Source organism: Oncorhynchus clarkii, chromosome 16 (assembly GCF_045791955.1).
Source record: "Oncorhynchus clarkii lewisi isolate Uvic-CL-2024 chromosome 16, UVic_Ocla_1.0, whole genome shotgun sequence".
In the NCBI taxonomy this organism is placed as follows: Eukaryota; Metazoa; Chordata; class Actinopteri; order Salmoniformes; family Salmonidae; genus Oncorhynchus; species Oncorhynchus clarkii.
In genome coordinates, this window is record NC_092162.1 from 38223773 (window position 1) to 38247993 (window position 24221).

A 24221-nucleotide genomic window follows, 5' to 3' on the forward strand; every position below is an offset into this window, starting at 1 on the left:
TGAGCCTCTTTATAGATGGGTTGGTTGTTTAGCAACAAAACCAACGCGTGCGCAACTATGTCTTAGATATGTAAACTATATTTCGTCTCCAATGTTTGAAATTAACTTGCACTTGTCTCTCAAATAAATCGTTAAAGTTGGTTGAATAGCTGGCGATGTTTTTGTTGCCATATTAGCATTGACATGAAATCAGTCAAAACAAGACATGCTATCAACAACTAAATGAAAAACTAGCTAAAAACCAATCACTTACGATTCAACACATGGCCATTTCTTGCATTTGTTGGTGGCTATCTGTCCATCCAGAATCACAACAACTCGCGGACTTGTGCCACCGTCGAGCTTGCGTGTGCCGCCCTCTTGTGGCCCTGTTGGGTAGCGGTGGCGTGCGCACATCGGACGAGCCTGTGGCAAGTGCCTCCGCGGATTGTAGTGAGGAAAGGAGAAGCCCAGCAAGCGTATGCGGTTACACCTTGTACACAGATGGCCGCGTGACTCGTATCTTGTCTATTAGGTACACAAATGAACGTCTGAAGGTATATGCACGTATAGGTAGGTGTACATGAATATCTCGCCACAACGAAGGCTGACGGGGAAATATGTAATCAAACCAACGAAAGGCAAGCATCTTTATGGCAGCACGTAGACATACCGCCTGCTCCCGTATAGACTGAGACTCGACGACTCGAGTGTGGATTTTCAAGTTTGGATTTACCAACAGGCAGCACCAAGGGGAAGCTACAATTTTTAAAAGGATATAATTTGAAAACGTGTCGTATCTTGCCTATTTTGAGGGAATATTGTTTTTAAACAATTAAATGGCAATGAAGTGTAATTTAAAGGTCGCTTGAGCAACGTTTGAAATATTTTGGTTAGCTATAGAGCTACATGACAGGAATATACATTATAGGGCTTTAGCTAGCTTGCTAGCTGTCTGGTACCAGCTTGCCTATAATACATCCGAATGGACGTCAACGAGATGATACATTTAGGTAAGTGCAGTTTTCTTTCGACATTTATTTCTATTGCAATGTAACACATTTCCAATCCTGCTTTGACCACTTGGAATATAATGTATGTTTCTATTCACCGGGGTAGTTTAGCTGTTACAATGTGTCATTTGTACGCAAACTACCGAGATATCTGATTGGGGTTTTAAATGCTCCCAGCCGGTGATATCGGGTCAAATTGTCATATTTTACATGCAGCACATGGTAGACTACAATGTTCATAAATTATTTCAAAGGCTACCGGTACGTTGTTTACGTTCTGCCAGATTTTAGTAACGCGGGCGGGGATAGCCTAGTATAATGCCATCAAATGTATTATTTGCCAATTGATTTATACGTTAGCTTAGCATCCCCTGCTTAAACAACGAATGTATATTGTCATTATAACGTATCCATTTATGTTTTTTGTTTGGGGGTGGGGGGATTTCAAACTTTGCTATAATTATAAATGATATGCTCGCTGGAGCCTATTTTGGACTACATCCTTGTCCCCCTGCTACTGCTTCGTACATTGTTGCAGCAGCCAGTGGAAAGCAAGAAAATAAGCCTTTTGAGGATGGACTTGCCCTTGATGTGTTAATGGTAAACAATGTCCGGCTGTAGGCTGCAAACGCTATAACGTTGCCATTTGCTTTCTAGGTTATGATCAATCAATAATCATTCAGTGTGTTTATTGTCTGACGACTGCCACACCAGCCCCTATACGACAGACGGTCTATAGAAATGACTGTCTATAGAAATTATTGGCTGTAAATGACAAGTGCGTTTGTAAGTCAAAATTGGCTCGGTAAAATTATTATCCTTTTTTTGCTATTTAAACAAATAGCAATATTCTTTCCTGACACCTATTTTTGGTTATTCGCTTCAGGTAGACTATTTGATGAGCAAACAACTTTTTGAGGTTTGATGGAAATGAAAAGTAATCATTTGGGATAGTGGACCTTCATATAATGCATTTAATGAAAATATAATTCACATTTCATTTTTTTGTTAAAGGGAGAGTCAAAGCACTGGTTATGAGTTGGATTGGATTAGCCCACAGGGAGTAATGGCACATGGGTTGTGTCTGAAATGGTACCCTATTCCCTATATGTAGTCCACTTGGAATGGGGTGCCATTTTGGATGCTACCATGGTCTATAATAGCGATGTGCTCAATTCATTATCAGACCATTCCTTCTTAATAGAAATGTTGACGACTTCATGTTGAACCCTTGAATACAACCACTGAAAGCCATAATGAGTATAGCATCCATATTCTTAATAAATCGCAATACCAAAATGAAATGCTATGAAACCGTTTGCTTCAGAGGTGATGCTCTCTGTAGCATAGAAATAGAATAAGTACCCTATGACTTGAGATGCTTCTGCCATTCTAATCATTATTTTTCTATCTGCAGTACGCTATCAGGCTCATCCATCCACGCATGGGAGAGCGCTCCAATAGCTGTGTCCTTTAAGCCACTTTAGTACTCTTTGTTTGTCTGAAACAATTCAGTTCAAACGTGTTCAGCTTATCCTCGGTCAGTTGTAATGATGTGTAATAAGACAAAGGGCTGATTTCATCCATGGATAGGAAGAAGCTCCAGGAATAGCAAGTCACTAGTCATGTGTAGTGGGCCTAGTAATAGCAATAAAAGGGCTCATTCATCCATTGTGATTGGAGCTTGAGTAGATAAGAGTTTGATGCGTGGTAATACAATAAAACTGGTTGATCCATCCATTGTGATGAGAGCTCCACTCCAGTAGTCGGCCTAAGCCACTTTAGTAACATGTTGTAATCCTGACTCATCATGTAGCCAGCCATCTGCTGATTATGGCTCTCTCACCTGGATTAGATAGACTGTTCAGTGGGGAAGGAGAAGAGGGGAGAGAGGACAGGAGAGGGTGTGAAAGAGTCAGATAATTATCTAACCATCTATTATTCTGCTCTTTCTCTCGCTCTCGCTCTCTGAGGTATCTGGTAGTGAACGGCCCACTGTGCGCTTGATACCTTCACTACCCTCTGTCTCACATGCTTGACCTGGATTTGACAAAAATAGTTGCTGTGTTTTTCAGCCCTTGGTTTCCCTAATGGGTAGAGTACAATCATTGTGTTCGATTCAAGAATCAAAGTTCAGTTTTTAGTTTTTCAACACATTTCCAACTCCCAGTCTATCTGTAGATGCAGGACAGGAGCAACATGTCAAAGAGTCGGATACTGTGATGTCGATTTATTATGAGAGGAAGGAAGTTTAACTTTTATGATTTTATATTTTCAAAGTCAAATAAGGTGTTTTATGTCCATTTGATCCTCTTTGATCCATTTGACCAGTAGCCTCTGAATGAATTCCAAATTCCTGGTACTTGTTACTTTGACCAATAGAACACATGCTTTCATCTCATCAAAGTACTATATTCTTATTGGTTCTCCTTAGATTAGCTCCTGAGTGGCGCAGCGGTCTAAGGCACTGCATCTCAGTGCTAGAGGCGTCACTACAGACCCTGGTTCGATTCCAGGCTGTATCACAACCGGCCGTGATTGGTTTTTCCCATAGGGCGATGCACAATTGGCCCAGCGTCGTCCGGGTTTGGCCGGGGTAGGCCGCCATTGTAAATAAGAATTTGTTCTTAATGTTCTTATTAACTGACTTGCCTAGTTAAATTAAAATAAAGATTGAAATGTAAATTCAGATGTATGAAAGATACCGTGACACTGTAGAAATGCTCCTGCAGTTTTATTGTGCAACGTTTCCACCCCAAGGTCTTCGTCAGGCTGAGATAATTTTTATGGCCTTATTTTGCCTGCTGTCAGAGTACAATGACACTCTTATTAAAACGTTTCTTTCCAAAACACACACCTCCCTGGCGGTCGGTTTTTGTTCTCTGCTCACGTGATTAATCAGCCAGAGATAATGAGCAATGCTTTAACGAACTTAGGGCAGTTACGGTGGCCATATTACCGCCATACCGGCAGTCACGAGTTATGACCACAGTCAAATTCCACGTGGCCACGGTAATTAGGTTTCTCCGAGCTCTGATGCTGCTGATTTAGTAGCCTACCAAACTTGCTAACTGCCTGGTACTCAGCACTCTATTGTCCCTCTAATTACTCTGACAAATGTAATTGAAAATCTAATCAAACACTTCATGAGTGCTCATGTTGCGCAACATTTCTATAGACTATGCAATTGCGTGAGCTTTCTATAGGCTAGCCATACTATATTTCTCAAATGTCCTAATATTAAGCACATTGCTTCGCTTTACAACAGGAGTATAGCCTACCTGGTTGGCAGGAAAATGAACCATGGGAAAAGCGTCCCCCATTTTTTATTTAAGTGCATAGGCCTCCATTCGCTATTTAAGTGCATAGATGACATGTTTTTTTTCTCTATGCCCCTTTCTCTCGAGACAGATGCATGAAACTAATATCTCACACACATATAATTTAGTATATGTGAAGACGACATTAAATTAAGAATAGGCTAATATTGTCACCCATCAGACTATCACTTGTGAATGATGCCCAGCTTTTGCAGGCAAGCTCATACTTCAAATCATAGTTGTACACCTCATGTATCCTAGCCCATAGGCCTATATGTTTTGGTAAGGTTTGTATCACAACTAAAGTGGACAAATAACTTTTTAAAATGAAGCACATTAATCCGCTTTATAACTTGTGTAGAGCCTAACTGGCATAAGCAGCTCTTATATATGCCAGTTTGGGGAAGATAATTTTCACCATAAAAATGCAGCTTTATAATAAAGCGTTACATGCATAATCACATTTGCCGTCACTTTTCCCGCTAATTCATTGCGTTTTGGAACATTCTCTTATAGCCTACAATGTGCACATTGCTGGGCTTATAATGTGAAAAAATAGCTTAATAGTTTATTTAAAAAAAATACAAAATAAACGATCAGCCTCATTGCTTTTAAAACGTTTTTTGATGTGAGTGTTTGTATTAATTTGGGATCTATCGCATCACACAACTGTCCCAGAGTATGTTTGGAATATTTATTTATTGCACAGTTCTAACATCTTAAATATGTGCCTCAGAATTAGTTTTACAGGGATTCGGGCAGTTGCATCCCTGATGTGTCTGTCTTCTGTCACTTGTAGCCTATTGCTTAGCTGAAATGCCTGTGAGAAGGACCCGATCATGTGACGGGCATTGGCTACATCTGAGAGAGCCATGTGAGTGAGAGGTGCTTCGGAACACGGCAGCCAGGAGATGGACATTTATAATTAGCCTATTATATTCAGCCCAAGGGCACGACGGCCACATAAGGCATGGATTTTTAGGGGGCATTACAGCCACACATGGAGGATGCCGCCGGAAAATTATCATCAAGTGTTTGTCAAATTGTGAATGAGAGACTGATGAAGTGTGTGCAGATTGTGACTTTTTTCAGATCATTAGTCCCTTCATGCAGCCTTAGAATGTATTAAACATCAAAACATATTACCCAACATTTCTATCACTACTAAAGTGGCATAAATAACTCTAAAGTAAGCATATAAGAGGACCTGTTTCTTTGTTAATCGCTCAACACAGAATAGCTGCATGTGCGCACTTCCTTTGAAATAATTTGGAGAAAATATATTTTCCATTTTATTCAGCTGTGTTCAATTTTATTCTTCATACTATAAAATAATACCATGGAATTCGAAGCAAATCTTGTCTGCTAAATGAACTAGTGTAGCCCACAGCCATATGGTATAGCCAGATCAGGGCCTAACATAAGGACAACTTAAGAATGTGCTATTCTGGTCTTCTGAGATGGACATTTTCTTTATCATGTTACTTTAGAATAAATAATGGTTTATTGTGATGGTGTAGGCTATATTACATGGATTTATTAGACTTTTAAAAATGTAGATGTTCCAAAGGTCTGCTTCAGTGGCTTGTAGGCTATGCACTATGCTAAATGTGTTTATGCTAATTAACGGTCAATTACAGTGAGACCGGCAGTTATTTGCTTGACAATCACCGGCTGACAAAATGTCATGAGCCCTAAACGAGCTTATGAGAATTCCTCTGTCCTTGTTCCCCCCCCGTCCCCATATTCACCTGTGTCCCCCCCCGCCCTCTCCCGTGCCTCGTCCCCTGTCTTCCCCCTCCATTCATATCCATGCATGTCTCCCCTCCAACCCAGAAGGGTTTGAACCAATGGCAAACTTATGAGGGTTCCTCCATCTGTGTCCCCCGCTCCTCACTCCCCATGTCCCCATCCATCCCTGTGTGTCTGCCGTGCCCCCAGAAGGGTTTGAACCCACCAATAGCAAGGAGTGATAGATCAGCGTGGCGGTGGCATCTGGGCACCAAACTCAAAGAAATACAACCACTAGAACAGTATCTAAATTCAAGTCAATGATGCCATAATGAATGGACCGGCATTGATTTTGTGCAGGGATTCTATTTCTATGACTGCTGTGCCCTGAACAGAGCAAATCATCTCAGGGCAAAACTTGCATGGCTTCTACTCCTTATGCTCCCTGTCACACAGTCAAGTCACTCAGCCTGTAGTAATATTTCTATGTTAATGGAATCCAATCTCTCCACTCATTTTTCTCTACGCCCATTCCAACCTCTCTCATTCCTATCTGACTCTCATTTGTCTTTGTAATTGTATTTTTCTCTGTCCCACTCCTCCGTGTGCAAACTGTGGTTGTTTTTGTTCAAGCAGAAATGTAGCTATAGTCACTGCTTTCATTCACACACACTGGTACATATTTTATCAGGGAAAATCCCCTCCAACCCCCTTTTTGTCTGTGTCACCCCCGTCTCTTTCTCTCGCTCTTGTTCTCTTTCACACACACATTTTTCCCACCCCTTCAAACCATCCAGCCCCCCTCCTGCCTGTGGTTTCTCTCTCTCTCTCCTCCTTTCTCTCTCTCTCTCGCTGTCCCCCCTTTTATTCACACTTTTCATCAAACTCATGTCCCAACATCTGTCTCCCTCCCAGTCACACACACACACAAGCCCCCCCCCCCCAATTACATGCACGAACACACACACGCACTAGTAATGGGAAGTTCGGCTCTTTTTGCTGACTCAGATTTTTTTTGACTAGTTCAGTCAAAAGAACAGCTTTTTCGACTCATTTTAATCAGTAATGCCCAGAGCACGCAGGACCCCCTACTGCTGAACTGAAAACTCAAAAGTCATGATTCTATAAGCCTCTCGTTTACCATAGGGGGCACGCAGGGCCCCGTACCAGTGAACTATGAACTAAAACTCAGGAGTCATGATTTTATAAGCCTCTCGTTCACATGGCATTCAACATAGGGGACTTATTGGAGCTGTCATTTGTGACTGAGACTTGTAAAAGTGTGCTTTTAATCAATGTACATTTGTTTATTTCTAGGCATACAAATAAGATTATTTCTTGATACATTTGAAACAAGGTCTAGTTGTGGCCTCAACCGGACTAGATTGTGAACGACTTTTGGCGGAATGCATTGCTTGACTGCTGTGGGGGTGATAAGCACAATATTGTTTGCGAACTGCAGCCCCGCCAAACAATCTGTTCTCGAGTTTGAGTTTTTTAAGCGGAGTCTGTGTATGCTTTGGTTCTATAAAGCTGTGTCCATCATAGCATTCAATAATCAATTAATTGACATATTGGACCATGCGATCAATTATCAGTTCTTAACATTTTTCTTCTCTATGCTGCCTGCATTGTGATCTATTTTCCTGTGAACATATGATAGACGGTTGTTGGTCGTAGCACGTCTCTGAAGCCACTGAGTCGGAGGTGCGTGTATTAATCCTGCTGTAGGACTAGCAAGTAAAACGAATGACTAAAATTAACCAGTCACTCAAAAAACAAATGACTCTCGAGTCAGTAAAAAGAGTCGTTCGCGAACTGCACATCACACATACACACACTGGCATGCACCCCCATTCCCCTGGCTCCTCCTTTGTCTGCCTGACTAAATCTACAGAGGCTGTTCAGTCCCAGGGGATTAATGTGTGTATACTGACAAAGGGAGGGATGAAAAGAGGCAGGGAGGGAGGGATGAAAAGAGGCAGGGAGGGAGGGATGAAAAGAGGCAGGGAGGGAGGGATGAAAAGAGTCAGGGAGGGAGGGAGGGAGAAATGTACCACAGTGTTAGTTTGCAGTTTAGTGTGAGAGAGGGACCCTTAGTCTATTCTCCATATCTAACTATGTGATTGAGAGTGTGGTAGCCTAAATTGTGTGATTTAGTTTCCCATGTTTGAATTGTCCTGTAAAATGTTCAAACTTTGACTTCCAGTTTCTTTAGAGGAGTTGCAGGTAAAATGAAAGGAAGCAATAACCCATACTGTAAACTTTTCGCAATAATCAACTGAATGTGCCATGGTGATTTTGGCTGTGCATTTCAAAAAACTATTAGGCCTTGTTATTAGCACGACTGCAGGTGTACATACCGATATGCTCCGTAAAGGGCCTGGAGGGACAGGGAGGCAGAATACAGCATGTATTGAATGTTCACATCTCATTACACGTAAGCCTAGTTGATGTAACTGCATTACTGCAAGGCTGAATGGCTGGGATTCAGACCAGTATTGACATGTGATTGCGAACATGTGCCTTCACACAAAAACACAGGAGTTGTGTCTCAAATAGCACCTATTCCCTATATAGTGCACTACTTTTGACCAGATGCCTAGGCACACTATTGACCAGGGACCTGGTCAAAACATTTGCACTTTACAGGGAATAGGGTGCCAAACACTAGTTTTTGTCAGGGCTCTGGTCAAAAGTAGTGCACTATATAAGGAATAGGGTGCTTTTTGGGACAGTACCGTGGTGGTTTAACATTTTCTGCCTACATGGGCGGTCATTTGCCAGGTGTCAGGAAATTCCTTTTGACATTAATTTTTTATATATATATTTTTTAAGGGGACATGTTTGTGTGTGTCTGCGCGCATGCCTGTATGTGCGTGAGTGTACGTTACACACGTCTGTGTGTGTACGTGCATATTTGTGGGTGTGTTTGTGTGTGTGTGAGAGAAAGAGGGATGGGCTGTGTGAATGTGTTTGATGCACTGTGATAACTGTCTGTGGATATGGCGGTCATTACATAGGAACTCCTTACCTTACGGAACACTGGGAAATAAGCTGTTGTTTAAAGGAGAACTTCCCTTTCTGTTGTTTTGTCTCCTGCGCCACCCATTTTATGCTGAGGCCTTACCAATCCATGTCTGTCTGATTCATAGACTCACTTATATAGTATGTTTGTCCCCACTATCTGTGGTCTCTTGCTATGTCTGTCTAACCTGGTCCTAGTTCTGTTTGTGCTGTCTTGCAAATTACTATAGAAGTTGGCAGGAGAGCACAAACAGAACTAGAACAAGGTATGTCCCATAGACTTACATAATACGTCTGGGGTTCACCACAACCACATTGGTTCCGTTTCCTAGTTTATGGTCAAACTTATATCTATTGATAAAGACGAAGACCACAATCAGATGTTGGACTTACCTTTCCAGCCAGCAAGACTCTTGGTATGTCTATCCCACAGACATATAAATGTCTTCCCCAAATCCCCATTGGTGTTCAACATAGTGGTTAATTAATTTCCCTAGTTTGTGGTCACATCAATTGATAAGGACAATGTGAAAAGGAAATATCAGAGCCAGGACGATACGGCTCGGGTAAGAACGGTAATGTGAGGGGAATACGTCAGTTAAGAGGTTTGGAAGAATATTACTGTCTCGCTCCCATTAGGCTAGTAGATACTTACTTGACTAGACAGCCATTAGACACAGAGTAGTCCAATGGCATGTTTCCACAACCATAATGGCTTTTGTGCGCTATATAGAAAAAGGGCCTATACCTTTCGTCTTTGTCTCAATCCTCATGCTGCACACTGGAGTTCTATTCTTTAGTCAGATGGAGGTTCTTGCCTTGCAGTAGGGCTTATTACTGTACCGTATAGGTCTTAGAGGATGTCTTTGCCTGCTTCTGGAATGTAACTGAACTGGAATTCTTTCTCGTTCTCCTACCTTCATGGTGTTCCTGGCACTTAGTCTAGTATCTCCTCCCTTCATTATGTCCCTAGCAGTTAGTCTAGGGTCTCCTCCCTTCATGGTGTCCCTAGCAGTTAGTCTAGGGTCTCCTCCCTTCATGGTGTCCCTAGCAGTTAGTCTAGGGTCTCCTCCCTTCATGGTGTCCCTAGCAGTTAGTCTAGGGTCTCTCCTCCCTTCATGGTGTCCCTAGCAGTTAGTCTAGGGTCTCTCCTCCCTTCATGATGATCCTAGCAGTTAGTCTAGGGTCTCCTCTCTTCACGGTGTCCCTAGCAGTTAGTCTAGGGTCTCCCCTCCTTTCATGATGATCCTAGCAGTTAGTCTAGGGTCTCCCCTCCCTTCATGATGATCCTAGCAGTTATTCTAGTATCTCCTCCCACCTTTGTACTATTGTATCACTCATTTGAGTGACAGGTATTGATATTGTGGGTCTGAGATTCTGATTCTCAGAGAGGACATGCTTGACTGGATGTTGAGTAATTGTGATAGGATAGGAAGGAGACATATGGTTGTAATGAGCTTCTGTTAGTCCCCATGTGGTGAGTAAACGTTGACTTTTTAAATGTTGGGGTATAACAACGTTACAATTACGTTTTTTTACAACTTACTTTGTAACCTCGTCCCCTGGTAAATTGCAACTACAGAGAGAGCTGACTGGTGCATGTGACTACTTAGATACCTTTTTTAAATACTTTTCTTTCTGAACAAGATAGGTAGCCTGCCAATGCCATATGTAGGCTATTCAAATGAACAAGTCATCACAACTGACTGTTCTGAACAAGCTGTTATGTAACACTATACAGGGGTGGTGGTTGACAAGAGTCTTTAGCACCATACTGTAGCTGTGTCCCGTTGCACATGAATATCAGTGTAGGCTAACTGGAGTCCTGAATAGCTTACCTCCCTACATGTACCTACACCTGCACACACTCCTGGACAGACTCATTCATTTACTACAGGTCTTAACCTTTTCACTTCCTCACTTCCCTCAACATTTCTTTAGTTATTGATAACTTAATTTAACAGTGGATCGCTTCTTTAGTGTCAGGGTTGGGCTCGATTCAGTTTTAAACTGTAAATTCTGGAAGCCTATTGTTTTCTTTTGAGAATATTTCAGCTACATTTTAGAGCTCAAGAGTGATCAATAACTAGGCTTACTTAGCACATTGCCCATTTATCATGTAAAAAGTAGATTTTGCCCCAACAATTTTCTTTATGAACAGTACTGTATATTTGTAAAATGTATTAGGCTATTACTGTGTAATAGAGTAGCTACAAAAACAAGTTGACAGACACCGTTAAGAGTTTACAGATTATTGGCTGCTGTGACAGGGTCGGAAAATACCTGACACCTAGAGACAGAGTGACAGAGATTTTTCTGCAAGGGAAACCACACACCCACACACAGACAGAGAGTGATTTATTACAGCGTTCAAATGGTTGTGCATGTGTATGTACTGTATGTGTGTGTACGTACAGATGTAGCATCTTAATTAGGGTTGCAAAGGGTCGGAAACTTTCCGGTAAAATTCCGGGATTTGTGGACTTTTTCTTAAATTCATCAAAAAAGTTAGCGCATAACAGTGAACCTTTTTTTGTGAGATACACAAGGCAATTCTAGGTCTTGTGGCATATTTTGGTTAAACTATCCCCAATTCAATGGAATTGCAACCCTCTGCATGCACAGTGCATTCTTCCATCACATGTACAGCTGATTTTCAAGATCTTGCACACTAATGAGAACTATTTATCTGTACATGGAATTGTATTCGGTTTTTTTTAGTCATTTCTTCCTAATCTTTATAGTGCCGGTGGCATTTTCCTATCTGATTTGTGGAGACATTTCACTGCAGCTAATGTAGAAGGAAACGCTGTGTACATTTGCAAATACTGTGCGAAATCATATGTGAAGAATGCAACAAAGATGCAGAATCATCTGGCCAAGTGCATAAAGTTCCCTCAGCACTCACAATAAGCAACCTCTGACAAAAGTCCCTCTACTTCTATTCAAGGGGAAAATGAGGAATCAGACACCTTATCGATAGAAACAGCTCATGGTCTTCCTGGAATCAGAAGTGTTTTTGAATCAATGGAGGAACGTAGTCAGAGAAATGCTGATGAATGTCTTTCTCGAGGCTGTGTATGCAACTGGTTCACCTCTGATGCTCACAGACAATGTGTATTGGAAGAGATTTCTGAATGTTCTTCACCCAGCATACACCCCTCCAACCACACATGCTTTATCTACTCATTTGCTGGATGCAGAGTTCAACAGAGTTCAAGTGAAGGTCAAGCAAATCCTAGAGAAAGCAGACTGTATTGCAATCATTTCTGATGGGTGGTCGAATGTTCGTGGACAAGGAATAATTAACTACATCTAAACCAGTATTCTACAAGAGCATAGACACAAGGGACAACAGACACACCGGTCTCTACATTGCAGATGAGCTGAAGGCAGTCATCAATGACCTTGGACCGCAGAAGGTATTTGCACTGGTGACAGACAATGCTGTGAACATGAAGGCTGCTTGTTCTAAAGTGGAGGAGTCCTACCCTCACATCACACCCTTTGGCTGTGCTGCTCATGCATTGAATCTGTTCCTCAAGGACACCATGGCACTGAAAACAATGGATAAACTCTACAAGCGAGCCAAGGAAATGGTTAGGTATGGGGTCATAAAGTTATAGCAGCAATCTTACCTCACCAAGCAAAATGAGAAGAATAAGAGCACGACATTGAAGCTGCCCAGCATCACCCGTTGGGGTGGTGTTGTCATCATGTTTGACAGTCTCCTGGAGGGGAAGGAGTCTCTCCCAAGAAATGGCCATATCACAGTCTGCTGATATGGACAGCCCCATCAAGAGGATCCTCCTGGATTATGTATTTTGGGAGAGAGTGGTAAGCAGCCCGAAACTCCTGATGAAACCTATAGCAGTAGCCATTGCACGGATTGAGGGAGAGAATGCCACCCTGTCTGATGTTCAGACTCTGCTTGCAGATGTAAGAGAAGAAATCCGTACTGCCCTGCCCACTTCACTGTTGCTCCAAGCAGAGGAAAAAGCAGTTCTGAAATGCATCAAAAAGCCTGAAGACTTCTGCCTGAAGCCCATACACGCCACAGCGTACATGTTTGACCCCAAGTATACTGGCAAGAGCACCCTGTCTGGTGCAGAGATCAACAAGGCCTATAGTCTCATCACTACAGTGTCTCGCCACCTTGGCCTGGATGAGTACAAGGTTCTTCGCAGTCTGGCAAAGTACACTTCCAAGCAAGGGTTTTGAGATGGAGATGCAATATGGCAGTCGTGCCAACATATCTCATCAGCCACCTGGTGGAAGGGACTTTGTAGATCTGAGGCTCTTTCCCCTGTTGCCTCCATCATCCTCCAAATCACACCAACATCAGCCGCCTCAGAGCGCAACTGGTCCTTGTTTGGGAACGCACACACCAAAGCACGCAACAGGCTGACCAATACAATGGTTTAAAAATGGGTGGCCATCTGGGCAAATTTGAGGCTTTTTGAGCCTGACAACGAACCATCCTCAACAAGGTTGGAAAGTGACAGTGGAGATGTGGCTGATGTTCAAGAGGTGGACATTGAGGAGGTCCAGGGAGAAGACATGGAAGCCTGAGAGGAAGACAACCAAAGCTTTAGTTTCTAGACTATCATTTTACAGATGTATGTTGAAAACGTTTTTCAATATTCCCTTTATTTTTTTGTTCAGTGAAATCATCCCATGTGAAGAGTCATGGGGCGGCAGGGTAGCCTAGTGGTTAGAGCGTTGGACTAGTAACCGAAAGGTTGCAAGTTCAAATCCCCCGAGCTGACAAGGTACAAATCTGTCGTTCTGCCCCTGAACAGGCAGTTAACCCACTGTTCCTAGGCCGTCATTGAAAATAAGAATTTGTTCTTAACTGACTTGCCTAAATAAAGGTAAAAAAAAAAAACTCATTTAATTCAAGTTAAATTCCCATATATTCCTGCGGAAAGTTTCCACCTCTGAATACTCCCCAAAATGTGCGACCCTAATCTTAATTCGACCTATATTGGCACAGCAAAATAAAAATCCTGCAGCAACAGCATTTGAACATTTAGTACATAATGTTGCTTGATTGGTGATTAGGCTATTAGCTGGCCAAAAGTAGGCTACACGAAAAGTGCATTCCTGTTAATATAATTTGTGTTAGTGTGGGTCTTAAGTGAATTTATGTAAATCACAAAGTTAATCTGTATTTCTTGCTTTGCAGGAAAATTCTCAGCAATAAAATAGATCAAATTAAGATCCTCCATCTGTGTGTGTGGTAATCTATTACCCCTCTATAGAAGGTTGTGTGTTCGTAGTGGAGATCCCGTCTGATCAGTTTCACTCACTGTCTGTCTGGTGGAAGTGGACACCATTGATGGGCGATTCAAATTCACTTAGCCAGCCCTACTGACTGTCATTGAATAAATGAATGAAGTATATTGGCGGGCACGAAATGACATGCCTTACTAACTGCCTGGGCAGTGTTGCTGTGCTGACGATAATGATTATGATGAATGTGTGTACTCTACATATATTACCCCCATTGTGCCGATCTGTGGCGTTCACTCCAGTTCAATTTGATTAGGGCTGTGTCCGAAGTAGCACCCTATTCCCTTTATAGTGCACTGCATTTGACCAGAGCTCATTTGACCAGGGTTGTGTATAGGGAATAGGGTGCCATTTGTGATGCAGTTTATCCCCCTCTGCTCATGAATGAATCATGCAGAAATGGTCCATAATACCGCCTCATCTATCCAGTTTTTTTGTATCATCACAATAGGATCTAGCACCACTATATTGATTTAATGGTCTTCACTGAACACAACTACAGTTGCATCACACTCATAAACTTCCGATTGGCAAGCTGATTAACGCAAAGCAAAGCTGGGCATGATCGTCTTCAATTAAAGATTCCTTAGTTTAAATAGTTTACGGAGTCAGGCGCAACACTTTATAGGGGGTGCTGGGCTGTAGGAAACTGCAATCATTTCCTTAGTTGAATCAGCAATGCTACTGTAGCCCTTAACGGAGGTTAGGATGTCATCAAGGTTTTTGATTTTTTTTCTCAGAGTAGGCCATTAACATCTCAAGTCTGTCCATACTTGGGAGACTTGTGGCATGGCCTGTGCTTACGCTATCTAATTAGCATAATTAATCACCTTACGGTCTTCATCATTTACCCACAAACACTGGGAATAATGCCATCTTTGACTATTTCGTCCAACATGAAGTATTAGCCAGTATCCAATTACTAGAGAATTTCTTCAGCAGGCTTATTATGATGGTTCAAACTGAGTGGACCTTTATCTCGGTTTCGGCTGGCTGCGAAATAAAGGCTTTCTGTGATTTTTAAAAGATCAAGTTTGGCTGGATACAACACAAACGGCAGGAATTTAAAAAAAAATGCATTGCAAAGAAATGCCCTGTTCCAGTCCCTTGCAAAAAAGGCAATCAACACTTGAGGTGAAATAGACACTGGGGAAATGCCTGGGAAAAACACCATAAATTGGTGTTAACCAGGCAGTATTTAAAGTGTGCTATTAGGAATTGGTTACATTCAAAATGATGGAACCATTTCCTCCAAGGCTTGTATGAACATTTCCCCATTTTAATGAAGAACATTGGATTTGGTATGATTTTAGACACTGACCAAGCATCGTTTGACAAGTCAGTATTGACTGTGGAAATGAGTATTAGAGTCCCAGTAAAAAACATTTATTGATTCTTCAGAATCCTCTCAGGCCTGCCCTCTCTGTGCCTCTGAAACTGTTCTGTTGTGTGTGTGTGTGTGTGTGTGTCCCCTTTCTGACCAGAACATCAAACTAAAACTGTCGAAGTCAAACTGTTGTTCTTCTTGGAAATGAATGCTTTGAATATGCACAAATATGACTTTTACAGTGGAAAGTTATTCCGCATCTCACTATCTCACTAGCCTGCTGAATATTAATGTGTTTTTATTTGTTTGTTTTCTTCGCAGAATTTACCTGAGGAGATTCACCTTTTACACTTTGAAGGAGGGATTTATCCAGAAAAGGAGGGAAGGGACACTAACTTCCCTCTCTCCCAGAGACTTGAAAGACTTTCCTTGGCCTGTGTTTGTGTGTATATAGGTTGGCTGAGGTGAAGCTTTCTTGAGGTACCCTCAGAAAGTGCAGGGGAAAGGCTATGTACTTTAGGAGATGGAGAGAAGGAAAGTAAGGATCGAAAGTTAGTGTTGGTCGGGTGGAGAAAAGAAGCACTGTGCTGCTTATCTGTTACCTTTGTAAAGACTAAAGAAAGGAGAGAAGAGAGAAGGAGGGAGTTTAATCTAGTGGCAGGGCCCAGTCGCGTAGTCACCAGAAACGCTGGAAGAACAGCAGCCAGAGAACCTAGAAGGTGGGTAAGAAGAGGACCACAAAAGAGAGGAGAGACGGGGACTAAAGGAGAACCAAAGGGTCGGAGGAGAGGACGGGGAGGAGGAGGCGGCGCATCCCCATGGCGACGGACCCTGGGGAACCCACAGGGACGGAGGACTCTTCGGAGAAACCTGTTGGCGCACGGGAGGAGGAGACGGACCAGGAGAGCAGCAGGAGGGAGAGGACGCACAGCACCCCCTCAGACTTCCCCTCCTCCCAGACCCAGGAGAGGAGAACCGCAGAGGGAGGGGAGACAGGAGGCGGCGGTGGAAGGGGTGGAGGGCCCGGAGAGACCAGGGACAGTAAGGAAGTGGAGCCCCTGGCGGTTAGACTCATGTCTCTCTCCACACCCTCGTCCCCGGCTGCGACTGCGGCGGCTTCAAGGTCAGGGGGTCACGGGCCGAGACTGAGGAGAGAGAAACGTTTCTTCAGGAAGAGTGTGGAGATCTGTGAGGAGGACGATGTGGTAGCGGATCCCCCAGTTGTCTCCCACTCCGCCCCCCGCCTGGACTCAGTCATCACCCTCGGTGGCGCCCAGGCCGCTGCCTCTGCAGCCCTGGGACATGACACGGCCGACCACGACCCATCCAGCCTCAGCTCCACCCAGGACCCCGGGGCCAAGGACGCCCCCTCTTCCGCCCCACCCCAGACGGGGAAGGAGCGAGACCGGGAGCAGGAGGAGGAGGCAGAGATGAAGGCCGTGGCCACCTCGCCGGGGGGGAGGTTTCTGAAGTTTGACATTGAGCTGGGGAGGGGTGCCTTCAAGACCGTTTATAAAGGCCTGGACACTGAAACCTGGGTGGAGGTGGCCTGGTGCGAACTACAGGTGAGAATACTGTACATTACTCTATGCAGGTCATGGTACTAGTTCTATCCATAGAATTACACACTGAACCATGATAATAATATATAGGATCTCTATAGTTGTGTCATAGGTTCTTGATTGCAGAAAATGGCTGTTACAGGTGTTTTTAAAAAGACAAAATGATCCAGCTTCCCAAGGGGGACATATCCCCCCACCTTGCCAAACATCCTGGCGATGATAATGGTAACAATATATTGTGTTGTTTTCACTGGGCTATTGGAAAAATATATAGTTATTAGTTTTGCATCGAGTTACACACTGACACAGAGTTGCTTGACTCATATAATGCAACAGTCATTTGAAGTCTTCCCTGGAGCTTCTCTTCTCTCTCCTCCCTGGGAAAATCTCAGCCTGTTGTCTGTTTGCTATTCAGACTGTGAGACTGACTCACTACAGCACATTGGAGACCGGTTCATCCCCAATGGCACCCTTTTCCCTACATAGTCCACTCATTTTGACTAGGGCCTTATTTTTGAGCAGAGCTCTATGTGCCCTGGTCAAAACTGGTGCGTGAAATGGGGAATAGGGTGCAATTTAGGATGAAGCTTGAGACTCACTGCAGCACACTGGAGACATAGACAGAGATAGGGGTGAGAAGAGGGGAAGGAAATATATATATATTTTTATATTTTATTTTATAAAAAAAAATTTTAAAAAATTGAATTTTTACCACTTTTCTCCAAAATTTCGTGGTATCCAATTGTTGTAGTAGCTATCTATCTTGTCTCATCGCTACAACTCCCGTACGGGCTCGGGAGAGACGAAGGTTGAAAGTAATGCGTCCTCCGATACACAACCCAACCAGCCGCACTGCTTCTTAACACAGCGCGCATCCAACCTGGAAGCCAGCCGCACCAATGTGTCGGAGGCTACACCGTGCACCTGTCAACCTTGGTTAGCGCGCACTGCGCCCGGCCCGCCACAGGAGTCACTGGTGCTCGATGAGACAAGGACATCCCTACCGACCAAGCTAACCCGGACGACGCTAGGCCAATTGTGCGTCGCCCCACGGACCTCCCGGTCGCGGCCGGTTACGACAGAGCCTGGACGCGAACCCAGGGACTCTGATGGCACAGCTGGCGCTGCAGTACAGGGCCCTTAACCACTGCGCCACCCGGGAGGCCAGGGGAAGGAAATACAAGAGAGAAAGAATGTGAACGTTTTGTTGCACTCAGGTTGGGTTGAATGACAGAAGCAATGGGAGAAAAAATTGGGCAACTGTACCCAGGAAACATATAAATAATGGTTGAGTAGAGTAGGTACACTCTACATCCCAAAATGGCACCCTATTCCCTACACAGTGCACTACTTTTGAACAGGGCCTTGCACTGTAAAAAAAATCAGGTTGTCACGGTAACTTCCTGACAGTAGGTGTGTGTGTGTGTACAGGTAGGGAAAGCGGAACAATAGCCCTAATGAGAACCAACCTCACCAAGAGGTTGGGATTGAGATGAAGGATAAGGTGAACAGGCCTACTGGTACACATTCTTTCTATGTAGCGAAAGAGGAACTGTAGCCTTGAGAATGACCATTTCCGTAGGGGACTCAGACTCTGTTAACTGGTGTTTATTGGCACTGAAGGGATGATGAGCTAAAAGTGGGATTATACTCTCACCTGAGCAAGGCTGAACCCTTTACACGGCGGAGCAGCTTGTGATTTAATGACGCTGTCAAGCAACAGGGAGCAACAACCAACGACGTCAAACGGCTTGGCGGGAGACAAGAAATTAAACTTGTCTCACTATATACTGTTCACAGACACAAAAGAGAAGCTGTGTGATTCGGCAGCTGACTTGTTTGGTGTCTTTGTGTGAAAAGGCTAGTAGGCTAGTTTACGCTGGTCAGTCATGTGTTGGCTTTGGAGCTAATCTTTTGTAGCTAATGCTAAACAGCAGCCATGTCCAATCTCTGTGTCTGCTTGCCAAATGTATCCCAAATGTCTCCCTGTGTAGGGCACTACTTTTGACCAGGGTCCATAGGGGATAGGGTGTCATTTGGGATACATTGTCTTAGAGCCAGGGTGTAGGTGGGGTCAATTCTATTTCCATTTTCCTAATTGAAAAGCAATGAGGAAAATGGCATTTTTTGTTTATTCCCTGAATTGAAATGGAATTTACCCTAACCCTGTGTTAGAGCACTGTTTGTAGGACTAACCACCTCAATTGCTCTCCTGCACCTTTCAGCTCTGTCCCTGTTTTAGAGCATCGCATCTATCGATGAAGGTAGATGAGCAGGGGAGACACAGTAGGAAGGGTGGGCACAAGTACGATCTCCCGTCTCCGTGGGCGAAATACACATATATTATATGTGCTAGCTGGGTGTGTTACCATAAGGTGGTGGGCCGACGCCGAAGACAAGGTAGTTGATCGATGTCGAGCGAGGAGCTGATTTTAAAATTGACAATGACATATTCTGCTGTAAAATATGTTGGCACCTTCAATTCACCATCAGAAAAAGTATATTTCAACACTGTCTAGCTCAAGCAAATTTGCAAACTGCTGAACTTGGAACCAATCAGAACTCCTGTACATACCCCTTTTAATAAAGGCAGCCAATGGCCTGCTTCTAAGATGTAAACAGCCTCTGATCTGCTGTCTGTGTGTCAAGAGGAACTAACATTCGCTCCCAAAGACTGAAATAAGATAAATATCTGTTTGAGTGAACTTGAATTATGCAGCATGCAATACGAATGGTCTTGATCATATGAAGAAGTAACTTCATTGACCATTTAGCCAATTTATTGAAAGCTAGCAAATGTTGACTAGCCTAGCCAGCTAATACTGTAAACGTCAATGTGCCTGCACAGGAAGCTAGTGTTTCATTAGCTGTGTCTCAGCGAATTCAATTTTGCAGGGGTGCAACTTTCCCTGGGGATGGGGGGGGGGGGACATGTCCCATCAACTTCTATAACCAATGTTGTGCCCCTGCAACTTTGAATCGTGTTTTGGCATGATTGTCTAATTTCAATTAACTAGATGCAAGCTTAAAGAAATTTTAAATTATATTATTTGCATAGAAACACAAATCAAAGCATGTAGTTAGACAGATTTTTGTGTGTGTCATGTATGCTAGAATGGAGGTTTAAAAACGACAGCTGAATATGCATATTAGCTAATACATATGACATAGCCTACACACGACATGGTATGTGGACTAGAGGTTAACCGATTATGATTTTTCAACGCCGATACAGATTATTGGAGGACCAAAAAAAGACGATACCGATTAATCGGACGATTTTTATATATTTCTTTTTTGTTCTTGAAATAATGACAATTACAACAATACTGAATGAACAATGAACCCTTTTATTTTCACTTAATATAATACATAAAATCTATTTGGTCTCAAATAAATAATGAAACGTGTTCAATTTGGTTTAAATAATGCAAAAACACGGTGTTGGAGAAGAAAGTAAAAGTGCGATATGCACCATGTAAAAAAAGCTAACGTTTAACTTCCTTGCTCAGAACATGAGAACACATGAAAGCTGGTGGTTCAATATTCCCAGTTCTTCAATATTACCAGGTAAGAAGTTTTATGTTGTAGGAATTATGACGTGTCGACTATTTCTCTCTATACCATTTGTATTTCATATACCTTTGACTACTGGATGTTGTTATAGGCACTTTAGTAATGCCAGCCTCATATTGGGAGTTGATAGGCTTGAAGTCATAAACAGCGCTGTGCTTCAAGCATTGCTAAGAGTTGCTCGCAAACGCAGTAAAGTGCTGTTTCAATGAATGCTTACGAGCCTGCTGCTGCCTACCACCGCTCAGTCAGACTGTTCTATCAAATATCAAATCATAGACTTAAATATAATAAACACACAGAAATACGAGCCTTTGGTCATTAATATGGTCAAATCCGAAAACTATCATTTAGAAAACAAAACATTTGTTCTTTCAATGAAATACGGAACCATTCCGTATTTTGTCGAACGGGTGGCAACCCTAAGTCTAAATATTGCTGTTACATTACATAACCTTCAATGTTATGTCATAATTACGTAAAATTCTGGAAAATTAATTACGGTCTTTGTTAGGAAGAAACACAGTTCGCAACGTGCCAGGCGGCCTAAACTGTTGCATATACCATGACTCTGCTTGCACTGAAAGCAAGAGAAGTGACCCAATTTCCCTAGTTAATATTGCCTGCTGACATGCATTTATTTTAACTAAATATGCAGGTTTAAAAAAATATATACTTCTGTGTATTGATTTTAAGAAAGGCATTGATGTTTATGGTTAGGTACATTTGTGCAACGAATGTGCTTTTTTTCACAAATGCGCTTATGTTAAATCATCACCGGTTTGGCAAAGTTGAAGTAGGTTGTGATTCGATGATAAATTAACGGGCCCTGCATTGATTATATGCAACGCAGGACAAGCTAGTTAACCTAGTAATATCATCAACCTTGTGTTGTTAACTAGTGATTATGTGAAGATAGTTTTTTTGTGTTTTTTTTACAAGATAAGTATAATGCTAGCAACTTACCTTGGCTCCTTTTGACGCTGCACTCGTGGCTACCACACAGTTTTCTCGTGGATTGCAATGTAATCGGTCATAATCGATGTCCAAAAAGGCAGATTACCGATTGTTATGACAATTTGAAATCGTCCCTAATTAATCTGCCACGCCGATTAATCGGTCGACCTCTGTGGACACCCCTTCAAATTAGTGGATTTGGCAGGTGTATAAAATCATGCACACAGCCATGCAGTCTCCATAGACAAACATTGGAAGTAGAATGGTCTGTACTGAAGAGCTCAGCGACTTTCAACTTGTCACCATCATAGGATGCCACCTTTCGAACAATCAGTTTGTCAAATTTCTGCCCTGCTAGAGCTGCCCCAGTCAACTGTAAGTGCTGTCATTGTGAAGTGGAAACGTCTAGGAGCAACAACGGCTCAGCCGCGAAGTGGTAGGCTACACAAGCTCACAAAACGGGACCGCCTATTGCTGAAGCGCGTAGCGGGTTAAAACTGTCTGTCAGTTGCAACACTCACTACCGAGTTCCAAACTGCCTTTGAAAGCACAATAACTGTTCGTCGGGAGCTTCATGAAATAGGTTTCCATTGCCGAGCATCTGCACACAAGCCTAAAATCATCATGCGCAATGCCAAGTGTTGGCTGGAGTGTTGTAAAGCTTGCCGCAATTGGACTCTGGAGAAGTGGAAATGCGTTCAATGGAGTTTTGGGAAGGCCCTTTCCTGTTTCAGCATGACAATGTCCCTGTGCACAAAGCAAGGTCCATACAGAAATGGTTTGTTGAGATCGGTGTGGAAGAACTTGACTGGGCTCTGACTGGCCTACACAGAGCCCTGACCTCAACACCTTTGGGATGAATTGGAACGCAGCACGTCCCCGCAGTAAGTCCTCTGGTCATGTTTATTGTACCACCAGAGAAGGAAACCTGCACTAGTATTGTACGTATTCTGCTTTGTCCCTTATCTCAAGTAATGAAAGCAGTGTTTTTTTTATCCCACTGTAGGCCTATTCCAACTTATGAAAACTGTTGAGAGAGGGAGGGAGGGAGAGAGAGGGAGAGCGGGATGGAAGGAGGGCATGGGTGGGAGGGAGGGATGGAGAAGGGTATGGAAGGAGAAAGCATGGGAGATAAAGGGATAATAAGAGGTAGAATGACGGAGTTAGAGACTGATGAGCCAAAAAGAGGATTAACATGGCATCACTCCCAGAGAGTGGCCGTGTCGCTAATACTAACCTAACACACGCACAAACACACATCCTTGTCTGGTCACACACAGATGGATCCACTGGCACAGATAATACAATCACTATATCTCATGGCCTGCATTTCCTCCCTGCTGCTCCCTGGTCCTGTTAACTCTGTTACGTAAAGGACAGGTGTTGATGATGAAGATACTTGTGAGGTAGTTGACACAATAACATGTATACACAGCAGCAAACATACACACATTATGCATGTTGTACGTGAGACACACTCTAAGTGAGGTCCTGTCCTCACACCCACACAGATAATCACTCCAGAAACAGGGATTAGCTCTGCTAATGCACCTTGAAAGAGAGAATGGGTGAGGGAAGTTCACAGTGCGGACACTGTCTCAGTCACAGCGGCTCTTCTTTCCTCTCCCTCATTTCACTCCTCCTTCCTCACCCTTCACCTCACAAATTCCCTGCTAAAAGGGCAACTCTATATATCCCCCAGGCTAACATTTCAGCTTTCAGCTCTAATTTACCACATTCATTAGCTAAGAACGTTCATCGGTGTGTCTGTGTGCGTGCAATTGTGTGTGTGTATGCCACTCCCCCCCCCCCCCCCCCCCTCCCTCTCTTTGTCTCTCTCGTTGTCTGTCAGAGTGAGTATACAGAGTGATCCAGGGAGTTAATTACAGTGGGTGCCTGTCAGGCGGGAACAAAAATCCTGCACCGACAGCACAACTAACTGGTCTGGGGCGGTCTGGGCTGGGGCAGGAATCCACACAAACCCACCCCACACAAACCCACCCCAACCCTCTCCAGTCCTGTCAGCCCACTGAGCCCAGAGCGGCCTAACCCAATCCAGCCCAGCCCAAATCCACCCTGTGTGTGTTTTGGGAATGTATTTGTGTCAGAGAGTGTCTGTGCAGTTGGTTGGTATCTGTGTGCATGTGTGCGTGTTTGGAATAAGCCAGCCAGCAAGGGGATGGAGGGCTGGATAGAGCTAGTCTAGCCTACAGAGTCTAGTGTAGCAGAAGTAACCTGTCCAGGAATGACCGGTTCCGACCAGTCAGTGGTTGGAACCGCATTGAGGTCCGCTTTACAGCAGTGAAAGGTTGCTTAGGGCCGCTTTACCGCAGTAAAAGGTTGCTATGTGACAATTGTTAGGGATGTCGGAGTGATTTAAAGTGTCTTCTTAGAACAGCAGGCAGCCTGGACCCCTGGGGATTCTCCTTAGTATTTA

General features: G+C 43.4%; 1 protein-coding gene across 1 annotated transcript in view; it reads left to right on the plus strand.

Moving 5' to 3' along the window:
- The first annotated feature begins 447 nt into the window (after positions 1-447).
- Positions 448-24221, plus strand: part of LOC139368397 (uncharacterized) — a 72112-nt gene continuing 48338 nt past the window's right edge. Inside the window, exons 1-2 of the mRNA XM_071107215.1 lie at positions 448-992; positions 16014-17257. Coding sequence (XP_070963316.1) covers positions 16511-17257 — 747 coding nt within the window. The 5' untranslated portion in view covers positions 448-992; positions 16014-16510. The remainder of the gene's footprint in view (positions 993-16013; positions 17258-24221) is intronic.